This window comes from Epinephelus lanceolatus, chromosome 15 (assembly GCF_041903045.1).
Source record: "Epinephelus lanceolatus isolate andai-2023 chromosome 15, ASM4190304v1, whole genome shotgun sequence".
In the NCBI taxonomy this organism is placed as follows: domain Eukaryota; kingdom Metazoa; phylum Chordata; class Actinopteri; order Perciformes; family Serranidae; genus Epinephelus; species Epinephelus lanceolatus.
Window position 1 is genome coordinate 19,491,371 of NC_135748.1, and position 14,378 is coordinate 19,505,748.

The 14,378-nt window shown below is 39.6% G+C and overlaps 1 protein-coding gene across 2 annotated transcripts; it reads left to right on the forward strand.

Moving 5' to 3' along the window:
- Positions 1–5,651: 5,651 nt before the first annotated feature.
- LOC117267233 (protein max-like) lies at positions 5,652–12,253 on the forward strand. 2 transcript variants are annotated; one of them, XM_033642988.2, is made up of 4 exons: positions 5,652–5,853; positions 8,931–9,038; positions 10,653–10,791; positions 10,908–12,253. In XM_033642988.2, exons 1-4 carry the CDS (start codon positions 5,665–5,667, stop codon positions 11,090–11,092), a joined length of 621 nt encoding a protein of 206 aa, XP_033498879.2. In that variant the 5' UTR covers positions 5,652–5,664; the 3' UTR covers positions 11,093–12,253. The 2 variants fall into 2 exon arrangements, with proteins under 2 accessions (XP_033498879.2, XP_033498880.1); XM_033642989.2 differs by having other exon boundaries at positions 5,667–5,853; positions 10,668–10,791.
- The last annotated feature ends 2,125 nt before the right edge of the window (positions 12,254–14,378 follow it).

The window sequence follows — 14,378 nt, forward strand, 5'->3', positions numbered from 1 at the left end:
TAATTTCTTACTTAGGCACTACTTGCGGTGTATAGAACAACTTTATTGCAAGTAATTACAAATTAGGATTCCATTTTATATTCTTATGCTTGTGACTGACTGTCTCTTTCTCTGTCCATTTGTTTTTTACTTCATAGAAACACGCCTGCAAAAACCTAGAAGGACCCCATGGTGAGGGCAAGGATAGTATAAGTTAAGAACAGCTGGACCAACATAAGCTCACCCGAACTACAGAGAAACAGCACCGCTGTAACCGCTGTAAGAAGAATTTCAGTCGCCCATGGAACTTGAAGATTCATCAGCGTATCCACACTGGAGAAAAGCCTCACGTCTGTGACCAGTGTGGGGTGTGTTTCAGGCAGTTAGGGGACTTCAAGAGTCATCAGTATATCCACACTGGAGAAAAGCCTTTTGTGTGTGACCAGTGTGGGAAGAGTTTCAGACAGTCTACACCTTTTAAAATCCACCAGTGTATCCACATTGGAGATAAACCTCACGTCTGTGACCAGTGTGGGGACAGTTTCAGACATTTGGGATGCTTAAAGATTCATCAGCGAATCCACACTGGAATAAAAGCATCACCAGGGGCGTCGTAGTAGGGATTAAAAGTTGGACTGATTACCCAGGGCCCCAGTGGGAGGAGGGGGCCTTGAAAAGCCTGGAATGAAAAGTTTGGTATTTTTTGCAGTTTTTAGTGCTTTGCATCAGTGCCATAATGTAATTAAAACTGGCTAAATAAACTGGTTATGGGACTGAACTTTGTATCAGAAAACATACACATAAAGACAAAGAGCAAGGCACTACCTAACACTGTGATACTGAAGTCTACCAGTCGCAAGGCTGTTAGCATTAGCCATTTGCTGTTAGCACTGAACAAAGTTCAGCTGGGCTGATGGGAATGTTATTATAGGGTGTCTGTAGGGTCTTAAAATATCAAAAGCTGATAAACAGCAACAATTTAGAGCCTTAGAAATGTTTAAAAGTCTAAGTAGTATTTTACTGCTGAAATTGGTGCTACATGACCAGAGAAAATAGAGGCAGAAGGCTGTGGCAGTTGCCTTTGCTCAAGAGGTAGAAATCCTACAACTACCAGAATGCACTGCGCCACATCGGACCTATAAGGGCTCCTGCTGGTGGGTGACATCATGACAGCTTGTCTGTTTTAACACAGGAAACAATACAATAGCCTGCTATTAACAACATTCTTGTGTAACAGCTAATCAGTGAGCTAAAATATGTTTCAGACAACATTTAAGGCAAGTAAAAGGCAACACAGTATCAGAATCCTGGTTCATATGTTATCAACGCTTCTTAGTTTTACCATTTGATGTCAGTGTTTTCACCCTCTGTGTTTACAATACAAGAAACAGTATGATGTAATCACTTTGAAGCTAGTTTTTGGTAGTTGCCAAATGGTGTAAATACATCACATCAAATGATGCCCTGTGGCTCAAAAAGACTTTTTCTCATTGACTTAGTAAAAGAGACGTCTATGAATCAGTGGATACATTTTTGTTTTGAGCATCAAAACCTCCAAAATCATTTGTTTCACTATCAGAATTTGATTCACTCGGTCCAGTAACATTTAGAAAGTCTAGAAAAGCTCTATGATTGAATAATTTTATCCCCATTCCAGTCAGTGGAGCGCTTAACCAGAACTAGTCGGCTCGGTCAGCGGTAGTCTCTTGTGTTCCTGCTGTACCGTACACAGTAGAAGCAGTTCCAATCATTTGGGTAATTTTATACTCAGCAGTTGAACTTTTTTGGCTTCATAGTGTAAATAGGTTCATTTTGTCTACTCAAATTAGATTCAGTGTTGAAAGGTTTCTTTTTTTCAGACAATGAGTTTTTAAGGAGATGTAGTTTACCTTGACATGTTTCGACTATCACTGCAGTGACAGTCGAAACATTGAATTTTTTGGCTTCATGTGCCGCTGAGTAACTTTGATAGGAATAAAGGGGATTGTGAGATCAGCAGGGAGATCTGGGTGCTGCTAAGATGGAGGGAGGTTAGACAGTTCATTTACACATACCACCTACATTGTTATGATACAGAGCTGGTTGAAAATCAGCAAAGTATTCCCTTTAAAGGAATATTTCACCCACAAAATTACCATTTGTGAATCAATTAATGATGCCATGTTATCTTGGATTCATGAAGAAAACTTTGTTTTTATCGCCTGCCTCCACAGAAAATGGCAGGTTAATGATTGTGGACCACATTCGATACTGCGAAAGTAGTATCAAAACATTCATTTTTAAAGTCTCACACTACTCGTGCAGTATAATCCAAGTCTCATGTATCCAGTCATATGCTCATTGCTTCCGAAACACATGCATTTTTGTTAAAAGAAAACAAACATTAGTATTGGAGTCTGGCTTTGAAGAGAGCATACAGTCAGGTCCAAAATTATTTGGACAATGATACAGTTGTCGTCATTTTGGCTCTGTACACCACCACAATGGGTTTTAAATGAAACAATGAATACCTGCTTAAAGTGCAGACTCTCAGCTTTCATTTAAGGCTTTTTTCAAAAATGTAGTATGAACCGTGTAGGAATTACAACCATTTCTTCACACAGTCCCCCAACTTTAAGGGCTCATAAGTATTTGGACAAATTAACATAATCATCAATTAAACAGTCAGTTTTAATACTGGGTTGCAAATCCTTTACAGTCAATGACTGCCTGAAGTGTTGGACACATAGGCATCATCAGATGCTGGGTTTCTTCCCTGGTGATGCTCTGCCAGCCCTTTACTGCAGCCGTCTGCACTTCCTGCTTGTGTTTTGGGTGTTTTGCCCTCAGTTTTAGCTTCAGCAAGAGAAACGCATGCTCAATTGGATTCAGGTCAGATGATATGACTTGACCATCACAGAACATTCCTTTTCTTTGTCTTAAAAATGTCTTTGGTCGCTTTTGCAGTATGCTTCAGGTCATTGTCCATCTGCACTGTGAAGCATCGTCCAATGAGTTTTGAAGCATTTGGTTGAATCTGAGCAGATAATGTAGCCCCAAACACTTCAGCTTTCATCCTGCTGCTCTTGTCAGCAGTCACATTGTCAATAAATACAAGAGAACCAGTTCCACTGGCAGCCATACATGGCCATGACATAACAGTACCTCCACCATGCTTCACTGATGAGGTGGTGTGCTTTGGATCATGAGCAGTTCCTTCCCTTCTTCCTTCTCTTGTCTTCCCATCATTCTGGTAGTTGATCTTTGTTTTATCTGTCCATAGTATGCTGTTCCACAACTGTACAGGCTTTTTAGATGGTTTTTGACAAACTCTAATCTGGCCTTCCATTTTTAAGGCTAACCAATGGTTTGCATCTTGTGATAAACCCTCTGTATTTATTCTAGTGAAGTCTTGTCTTGCTTACAAGAGCAGCAGGATGAAAGCTGAAGTGTTTGGGGCTACATTATCTGCTCAGATTCAACCAAATGCTTCAAAACTCATTAGACGATGCTTCACAGTGCAGATGGACAATGACCTGAAGCATACTGCAAAAGCAACCAAAGACATTTTTAAGGCAAAGAAGTGGAATGTTCTGCAATGGCCAAGTCATATCATCTGACCTGAATCCAATTGAGCATGTGTTTGTCTTGCTGAAGCCAAAACTGAGGGCAAAACACAAGCAGGAAGTGCAGACGGCTGCAGTAAAGGGCTGGCAGAGCAACACCAGGGAAGAAGCCCAGCATCTGATGATGCCTATGTGTCCAACACTTCAGGCAGTCATTGACTGTAAAGGATTTGCAACCCAGTATTAAAACTGACTGTTTAATTGATGATTATGTTAATTTGTCCAAATACTTATGAGCCCTTAAAGTTGGGGGACTGTGTGAAGAAATGGTTGTAATTCCTACACGGTTCATACTACATTTTTGAAAAAAGCCTTAAATGAAAGCTGAGAGTCTGCACTTTAAGCAGGTATTCATTGTTTCATTAAAAACCCATTGTGGTGGTGTACAGAGCCAAAATGACGACAACTGTATCATTGTCCAAATAATTATGGACCTGACTGTAGATGTTTTTCGCTTTCAGTTCAGTCATAAATAGGAAGGTTTTAGGTGAGACGGATGGCAACTAGTGTGCTCACTGACTGACTGAGTGCAGTTTGATAGAGTTTTGGCTCCTCTATTCCAGGTGTTAAACTATCAAGCGAATGGGGATATGCTATTTTTTGGACAAATGGTTGGACTCAAAGTCAAAGAGGCAATGATGTCTTAAAAGTCTTTTAAAAAGATCTTTCGAAGGTATGAAATTTAACTTCAGGACTCTTGTATACCAAAAGAAATACCAAACTCTTCCCTTCAGCCCTGCGGAGAGATTCACCATCTTTCTGCTCATTGTTTTGGATTGCTTTCATGAAGCAAAGAGCAGCTGAAGAGTCAGCAGCTCTTATTGTGAGTACTGCTTACATTCTGAATTGGACATATGTAAGTTAGTATATGAATTAATTCAAAATGATCATGGTCATTATAAATATCCTGCAGATCTACGCTTGCGAAGCTTTACACTTAGGGCCATGAATGCCGCCAAAATGGCATTCTCGTTCCCCACAGAGTGAGAGGAAATCATTGTTTGATGGCACAGTTCCAGTTATCTGCTGAGGAGAGGCGTTTCATTGTGATGTCAGATGAGGAAACACGGGGTCCTTCAAGTATAGAGTCAGTAAATGTGGACTATATAAATAACAAATTATTAAAATTAGAAATTTCATTAAAGCTTCAGTCTAGATTTACAATAACTGCAATTAGGCTGCCATAAGCAATTTTCACAGCTCTATAGACATGGATTTCATATTGCCAGTAGCCCAGCAGTGAATTCTGTCTCTCTGTCTTGCTCTCAGTGTTTCAGCTCTGAACTGTTGGAGAGATGATACAGTGATGACAGTGAAGGTAATATGCTGCAGAGACACCCTCTTTTGTCTCATTATTAAATGAAATATTAATGATCAGGTGCAGGTGTTAATGATGCTGTTTTAAAGGATCTAAAACAACCCATGTCCAGTGTTTGTCTTATTCCAAGTAGGCAAAACACATCCCTGATAAAATATGACATCATTACAGTGGTGCAGTGTGTTTACAAGCAGCGATAGATTGCCGTAGGAGCTATTTAAAGGCCCTATGGAGGTAAGAGTGCAGCCATGAATGGTGAGTGGGGGAGGGCAGCCATAGTGAGCTAGGACACCATCTGGCCTCATAATCATATGCTGGGAGGAGAGCTTAGTTATTGTCACACACTGCCCTGCTCACAATGACCAGTGGAACAGCAGACTGTAATACAATGCTTTATGCACAGAATCATTTTTGCATAGCAGCTATTTTTACAGATAATATCTTACATCAGATATGAATGTTAATGTTTAAGACATCACTAATGTATAAATGACAAAATGATGAAATTCTACTTCTTATAATAGGCTACCAGAGCGTTGTAGTCCATTAGAGTGATGACAATAAATGTCCTGATGCTTGTTTGCAACTTTTAGGAGATAACGGTATATTTTGGTGGGCGCGTCCAAATTCATTAGCTTCTGGGAAATGTAGTTCGCACTTAAGGAACAGCGCCATTAAAAAATGGGCTGCATGTTGACGCAGTACTTCATTACCCACAAGCCCTCGTTCCGTCGCGCCTGCGCTGTTTATGTTTTCCCGTCCATGTGTAGGCGAATCACGTGTAGAGAACCCGTCGATCGTCATGTCTCTGCTGTAGCAAAGCTCCGTGCTACATTTCATTATTTGCCTCAAGTTGTCGCTGCACTTTGTTTTGACAGCTGCTTGTTTTCTTTTCTCGCACCCGTTTACCGAAGAATGAGCGAAAACGATGACATCGAAGTCGACAGCGATGTATGTGGTTTAGTTTCCTCTAGAAGTAGCTAGCCAGGATTGTTAGCCAAACAGCAACTTTAACATTCCTGCCAGCCTACGCTACCTGATTGAGCTAGTTAGCTTGCTAGCTAGCTGGCTAGCTGGGTGTCTTGGCCAACACTGGATTTTTAGACAAAAAGGAAGTAGGCTATTTTTTTAAAGTGTTTTTGGAGTGGTAACTTGTTAGCTGGCTCTTTACTGAAAGTCGAAATAGCGTGGTTTTGTGGTTCTGCGTTAAAGTGAGCCGTCGTTTTTGAAACCCAGTTGACACAGCCGTCGTTTGGATTTTGATGCTTATCTTTTTGTGTAATTACGGTACAGGTGCTGGGAGCGGCCAAAAAGGTCACTGCATTACATTGAGTCCCATCACCTCCACTATAAATAGGCATTGTAATGTATAGACAAATGACACTCAGCCTAGGGCCCGTGGGCCCAGTGTGGCCCGCGAGAGGCTGCAAGGTGGCCAGTCTACCATTTTCTGATTGAGAATGAAAATAAAGTGATTCACACTGGGAGATAGGGGTGGGTGATATGGCCCTAAAATAATATCACGATATTTCAGGGTGTTTTTTGCGATAACCATATTCTTAATTATGTGACAAATATAGTAAAAAAATATATTTTTTTAATTATTGATTTAAGAAAACAGTATTCTAACAAAATAAGTGATCTAGTTTCACAGTTTGCCTTCAGATATTAATTAAAAAAAATAAGAAAAATTACCTAATTTCTTTAGTTTGTAAACAACAACAGTAACTCAGTGAGATTGAGACCCTGTATACAGTATTAATAGTTCAACAAAATAAAATCTACTGTAGTTTCCAAATACAAAAACGTACCCTGGGATTTATATATGTGAAATCAACAGGTGATTTCCTTCTTTTAGCAAAATCCTAAGTCTGTGAGTTGTTTTTTTCCACCTGGACCTTTATGCTCTGCCACTCTCCTCTAACCATCACGCTGTAACCTGTGACAGGCTGTTATGATACCAGAACTACTGCACATTCACATATATGCAGTGTTTTGTCAAGCCACGAGCGCCACATAGGTTTACATTAACAAAGGTTTTTGACAAAATGAATTGACTGAATTGGCAAGAGAAGAGAGGGAGAGACGCTGTGCTGCTGCCAGAGGAGCCACTCAATGAGTTTCCTCTGAGCAGTAACACAGAGTTGCTAATTATTTTGTTTTCAGCCATGCTTGTTGTTGCCGTGGGTAACAGTCCGACATCAATATGCCAACAAGCCCAATTATTGCAAATATCATGATATGAACTTTTCATATGATAATAAGAATTATACTGGTATTATTGTAAACAAGAGGATATGACACACCCCTACTGGGAGAGTTGTTTTACTTTTAATGAAAATAAGGCACCAAAGTGCACAGAAAGCATCAAAATAGAGCTTGTTTATATAAATATAAATAAATTAAGGGGCAGGTGGGGCTTTTGCAACTAGTTTTTGGGGCATCTAAGCTTCGGTGTGGCATTTCTGGAGTAATGGGGTATAATGAGAGACAAGTTTGAAAGAGAAAGAATACTTGGCAGATTATGTTGCGTACAGAAGAAGTGGATTTATATATTTATTGTTATTATTTTTCAGTACTGTTTTATTAGATATGTGGAATGAGAGACTTTATTGTAGTTAATGTAACTTTGTTTAGGTCTCCTTCAGTGAGTCTCTGAACGTCCATCTTGGCCATCTCAAGCAATGGTACCGTAATAGCACGAGTACACGCGCAACAAAACCCAAAAAGCGGCTGTGCACAAAAGACACTATAGAGGGCTGTGTTGGTGTTTTCATGTTGTGTCAATAAGGGACATGTCAAGTTTGTCTGTTATTTCCCTGCAGCTTTCTGGACCTTTTATAATGCGTTCTCCTGCAACGTGGATCCTGCTGCTGCTCGACTTTACTCACATACTTGCCAAATGCAACATGAAACATACTGAACATGTTAATTTAAATTCCCCATAGTGAACAAACAGGCTGCATCTAGCTGCCCACAAATGAGCTGTGGTGTTTTAAGTGAGTGTGCTTATAAAATCGTGTCAGATCCTCGATCTGGTCACACATTTCTCAGAGCCATGGATTCCCCTCCCCCTCTTTCAGTAAGCTGGGATCTCCAGCTTCGGATCCCAGAGCCACAGCATAGTGTTAGGTCTGTTAAGCTCACATTTTTGAACATGTTACAGGATAGTTTAAACCTTAATATGAAAATAAGTTATGATTTTAGTGGCTCTTCCTGCAGCACTCCTCACTTTAGGAGAGGACTAGTTTTCATTTTATGTATTTGTTATCACTGGCATCTCTTGTTAGTAACACGCAGCCATCTTAGTTAAAATGTGTATGTACGTATCCTTTACTGTATGTATGGTAACTATAAGAAGATCAGGAAGTGCATTCAAGTTTATTTGCTGTTTTTCAGCCATATTGCTTAAGAATCAGGGTGTGGGAAGTTTCCACACCAAGTGCTAAGTTTGTGTCTCTCAAATAGAGCCATTGGATGAGTTCAACCCTTCCACCAGATGTGCCAGCATTTTGTTTTACTTGGGAGATATTGATTTTATGTATTAATTTTCTCTTGGTTCTGTTTGGTCCCTTTCAACAACAGAGAGAAGGTAGACATTGCAGTTGATGTTTAGTTCCTGTGAATGACAATGAAGTATCAAGACTGTCAGGATATGCTGGTCCAACCCTTCAGGCAGCTAAAAGCAAACATCTTCAGTTGATATTCTGTAAACAGATCATATCCTTGTAAACTCTGTTCTTACACCACAGGTTCTTGCTGTGTGATGGCAGCAAAATGAGGAAATTTACACACGTACACACAAGGAGCCAGTGAAAGATAACACCACTACTTATTCTGCTTATTTGCCATTTAAAGCTGCAGCATTTGCGTACTGCAGCTTTAAATCACTCCCTGTTTTCTAATGTAAAAAGTCACATGGGAGTCAAGTAAACACACTGTCTCGTCTCTTTCTTGGTTTTGTTTCTTGTGTGTTTTTGAATATATGTTCTTCATTTTGAGTGTAAACCCTGCCTGTCCTTTTGCAGGCAGACAAGCGAGCCCATCACAATGCGTTGGAGCGCAAACGCAGGGACCACATTAAAGACAGCTTTCATGGTTTGCGAGATTCTGTGCCCGCATTACAAGGGGAGAAGGTGAGAGGAAAATACATGAATTTCATATATTCTAGCAGCAAAGATAGTAAATCATCTTTAAGGTAAGACTTATGTCAGCTGTCTGTCTCAGGGTGCAGCAACCTTTTTCATATGAAATGCGAGTGTGACCCTGCATTCATCTACCTAAATGCTAGCTTACTATTAGCATAAGTCTGACCTGCAAGTCCTCAGAGATGGGTAAACAAACAGATGCCAAACGGTGAATGATCAACCTTTGGGCTCTTGTTTCCTTTACTGCACTTTATGGCCAAGAGGTTTTATTTAGTCATGTACAGGCAAAGCACCTTCGCAGTGCATGAGAACTGTTGTTGACCTGAATACTTTCAGCACAAGCAATATAAAGCTGCATTTCTCTGGTACTGATGACGAACAGGTCAAAATGCTAAATGCTGCAGCTATTCTCATCTTGCACTGCTGTGCACACTGCTGTGCTTTCTGACTGGTTTCACAGCTCGGTAAACGTGGTCACCCACAGCGGTAAAGTCTGCAGCTCATCAGCTGCATTTCCAAATCCATAATACTCAACCACATTATCAGATTTTATTCCAGTTTGTATCCATAAAAGGCTATACTTTTTTATTATGTTCTGCTTGGACAGCTCTCTAAAGGCCCAGACACACCAAACCGACAGCAAAGTTGAACTAGCGTCGTTCAAGGCCGATTGTTGTGCGCCTTACCTCATTTATATCTCAGTCAAAAAGTTGCACTTGAACACACCGCAGAGACTACAGCTAACCGCCAACTCCCATGTATGTTCTGTGTCTGTGTGTGAGGAAATAACTCATCATTACTAGCAGGCAGCTGTTGTCTGTGTTAATCAGTCAAAGTGGGAAAGCGAGAATTGACAGGACGGATACAAGACGCTAGTTAGCCAGTTAGCACTTAAACAACACAACCAAAAGTTGAAAGAACAAGTGATATTTACCGTATGCTAGGAAACAGTAACACAAACGGTTACGAACTGTTTATGGTAAAGCGCTCAATGGCTAGAAAAACAATTCTTACCTTATATAACAAGTCTGTTTCAGTCTCATGCCCTCTTGACTTGGCCGTTTGTTTACTTTCCTCACTTTCGTCTCTCTGCTTGTGCACTAAGCTAAATGGCTCCGACGCCAATTCAACATGCTGAATTAGCCGGGGGAAAAAAGCTGTCAAGGGCCAGGTCAAGGTCTATCATTGGATCATTTTGTGGCTCGCCAAGCAAAATGATGTTGTGTCAACCATCCCCAAAGCAGTGTTACCTTCATGATGCCGTATGAGATTGTCCAGTTCATGTCCTCAGTGTATATGTTTGTGTCTTTAGTCCGTGAATCGGTCAAATTAACTTCAAGTTACAATGGCGTAATTCGCTATGCAGGTGTGACGGTGCTTCAGCATTCGTGCTAGGGACTATTCTATAACATGTGCCAAAGGTTGCTGACCCCTTAAAAAAGTCCTTTTTTACCCTTATTTTATAATGCAGAAGCTAATTGCAACATACATTTATATCAATGTGATCACTGCACAACTGTTGTGGCTCTGTTGGTGTTGTTCTGCCTGAACAAACAGACACTGCAGCTTTTCCACATGGCTCTCTGAAATTTTTGCTGACAGAGTTCTGTCAAACAGGCGTCCCGAGCACAGATTCTAGACAAAGCCACCGAGTACATCCAGTACATGAGGCGAAAAAACCACACCCACCAGCAAGACATCGATGACTTAAAGAAACAAAATGCACTGTTGGAGCAGCAGGGTGAGTTTCCCTTCTTGTTAAAGTCTTTTCACAATAAAATGTGATGTTGTCTGTCCGTTATTATATGTAATATGTGATAAGATCAACTGTCGTCTTTGTCTTTGTGGCCACTGCAGTTCGTGCCCTGGAGAAGGCCAAGGGGAACACTCAGCTCCAGACAAACTACTCTTCTGACAGCAGCTTGTACACAAACCGCAAGGGCAGCGCGGTGTCCGCCTTTGACGGCGGCTCCGACTCCAGCTCCGAATCAGAGCCGGACGAGCCGCCCAACAGAAAGAAGCTACGCGTGGAGCCCAGCTAGACTCGGGGCACCGCCCGCGGTCCTCCAAACAGACTCTTTTTGCCCACCAGCCCCGACTCGTCTCGCCTGTCCGCACTCAGTCCTGCCTTCTAACGCCAGTCCAGGAGACAAGGTGGAGACTGTGTGAGAGAGGTGCTATTATGTATAAAACGCTTCTACCTTCCTTTTTCCTCCTGGCAAGCATCCCGTCACTCCGTTCGTGGCCCAGCAACGACTTTTAAGACCCCCAAAGTGAGGCAGCTCTGCAGTTTTGAAGGACTATGCTTTTTTCAAACCTCATGATAACCGTTCATAATCAAACGTGGAGACGACAAGGTATGACGCTTTAGTAAAGCTACACAAAATATAATTTTTTTTCGTCTTTGGGTTGTTTCGGACGGGACGACCTCTGCAATCTGTTGGAGTTGTGAGACTTTTCGACCTTTGAGAAAATGGTAATTAGGGGTAGTTTACCTTTTTAATATTCATACTTTTCCAGAAAAAGAATGTGAAGTTGCTTTTGAAAAAAACGTGTCTGTTATGCAAGATGCAACCCTCCTTATTCAGTGTAGGTGGCTGACGTTTTTGTCTTTGAAAATGTTTGTGTAATCAAATGAATTCCTCTATTTATAGTGACGCATCAAATTGATTTCTAACCCTCACGCCTGATCTCCTTTATGTTTGGATTTGGATTTTCCAGAGAGCACAGGAGGATGATAAGTTGACCTGCTGTTTCAGTGGACTTTCCACAGGTTCAACTATTTATTTTCCTCTATTTTTATTAATATCAGATAAAATGTGGGTATAAAAAAAAAACAAAAAAAAATCCCCTAATGGATACTGAATGTTACGCAATGCAGTTAAAGGGCAGTGAACTTTATTTTTGTTAATGGAAGTCCATTTCAGTGTGTAGTATATAACACTGTATACTCTTAAATGGTGTCAGTTCTGCAAAGAAAAGCCTTCCCTGGAAATATTTGCCTGTGCTGGGAACGTTTATCTTTATTTCTTTTCTTTCCTTCTTTGCAGAGGTAAATTAGTGTGTACGTAATCAATATTTGTTTGTTCCATTCCATGGAAATTACAGGTATGTTGTACATACTGCCAACGGTTGTCTTGCAAGTTAAGGCATACCTTTATTATGAGACTATAAATAAAACTATTTTATCCTTTTGGGATGTATTTCTGACTCAACGTGTTTTCAATGACATGGTATCTTCTGTGCACTAACCTTCCCTAGTTACTACTTTTTTAATGTGTTTGGGGTTCGAGATTAACAGCTGAGTGAACTTATTTCACATCCCAGTTAACTCTTTGAAACCTGGAGCGACATCACTTTTCCTGTGCTGCGTTCAGACATGTTTCGCAAGTATTTAAACCTTTGCACTCTGAGCAAATTGGTGCAGTGTCTTTCAAAAATATGGGAAAAAGGGCAATAAGTAAGAAATTATAAGAAACGTGAGAAATGTCACACAAACTGCAAAAAATGAAAAAAAAAACTATTAAAAGAAAAAAGTTAAGGAAAATGTATATTTGTTATAATTATTATTTTAAAATTATGTTACAGAATTTTTCAGCACTTTTTCCAGGTCATTTTCTTGTTTTTAACTTTTTTTTACTTTTTTTTAAATTTTATTATCTTGTTTTAAATTTTTTCTTTTTTCCTAATTTCTTGCATTTTTTGGGCCTTCTTCCCATGTCAAGCCAATTTGCTCAGGTTTTAAACATTTAATGAAATAATCACGTGTTAAATCCAATTGAAGAAAATGCTGATAGGATCGAAGCGATCAAAAGGGAAACTTCAGCCAACTATTGGAGGATGTCACATGTTTCTGGATCACTTTATTTGAATTGTGGTTTGGGGTACAAATCTAGTCAACATTCCATAATATATTTTTTTTTTCAGTTTCAGATATTAAATGAGTACTTCACCCACAAAAGACATGTTTTATATCAATTACTCACCCCATGTGACCTTGAATTCATGACAAAACTCTTCTCACACACCTCATCGATGAACAAAGAATCCAAAAACAGAAAATTCTTAATGAATTGAAATAAAAGGGTTTAACAACAGTAAAACTGTATCAAAACATCTGTTTACACAAAACTTGTGCAGTATAATCCAAGTCTTATTTATCCACTCATATTCTCATACTTCCCAAACACGTGCATTTTGGGTAAAACCTTAATATTTATATTTTATACTATTGACATGGAAGTGTTTTAAATAGCAAAGTTTTAGCAAAAGCACGTGTGTTTAGGAAGTACTGAACATGGATAAATGAGCTTCGGACTGAACTGCACGAGTTGTGTGAGAGTTTGTAAACGGATGTTTCAGCGTAGTTTTGCCATTAAACACGGCCCCCTTTTACTTCAATTTGTCAACAATGCTCTTCTGTTTTTGGATTCTTCGTTCACTGTTGAAGCATGTGAGAAAAACAGTTTACTTCACAAATTAAAGGTAAAACATGGTAAGTGATTAATATACAAGTTCTCATTTTGTTGGTAAAATATTCCTTTAACCCTTTGAAACCTGAGCAAATTGGCTTGATTTCTTTCAAAAACATGGGGAGATGGCAATGAACAACTTAAAAAGAAATTACCCAAAAATTAGCAAGAAATTAGTAAAGTAGAAGTACAAGAAAATAACCAGAAAATCACGGGGGGAACAAAGTAAACATGTGATTAGGAAAATTATACATATAGTTTTCTGGACATTTATCACTATCTTATCTTATTGTTTTTCCATGATTTCAAAATAAATTTGCTCGGCATTTGGAGGTTTAAGGCATCTGAACGCAGCACAGGAAAAGTGATGTAGATGCAAGTGTCAGCAGGTTAAGCAGACATTAGGAGCCTGAGGAGACAGGTGCCTGCACTCAAGCTATTGTTGATGACACATAAATGACATATTCTTTGTGATGTTTGGGGAAAGTCTGTGTATTGCATAACATCAAAAGTGTTTACATTGAGGGATTTCACACATATTGGGCAGAGTTTTAGACTTTAAATATTAAGATTTGATTATTTTTATGCACAAATAAGGTGAAATAAAAAATAAATGACCATGAATTAGGGATTTAGTATTTCCCACCAACGTTACATACTGGCAGTGCACAGGTACAACATAAATGAAAGAAAGTTACATTTTATTCATCTTAAAATTAAATGTTTGGTATTAAGTCAAAGTGCTGTTTGTTGGATAAGGTTACGTTGGGGAAACCCCGTGTCCCGTGACCTCAGTACTTCTAATACCTTGCCACAGCTCTGCAACTTTTGTTTGTCTTAAATATTGGTTTTAGGA

Coding starts and splice junctions, on each gene's coding strand:
- LOC117267233 (XM_033642988.2), top strand. CDS start 5,665: ATGTGTAGGCGAATCACGTGTAGAGAACCCGTCGATCGTCATGTCTCT. Junction 9,039..10,652: donor CCGCATTACAAGGGGAGAAG/GTGAGAGGAAAA, acceptor TTTTGCTGACAG/AGTTCTGTCAAACAGGCGTC. Junction 10,792..10,907: donor TGCACTGTTGGAGCAGCAGG/GTGAGTTTCCCT, acceptor TGGCCACTGCAG/TTCGTGCCCTGGAGAAGGCC.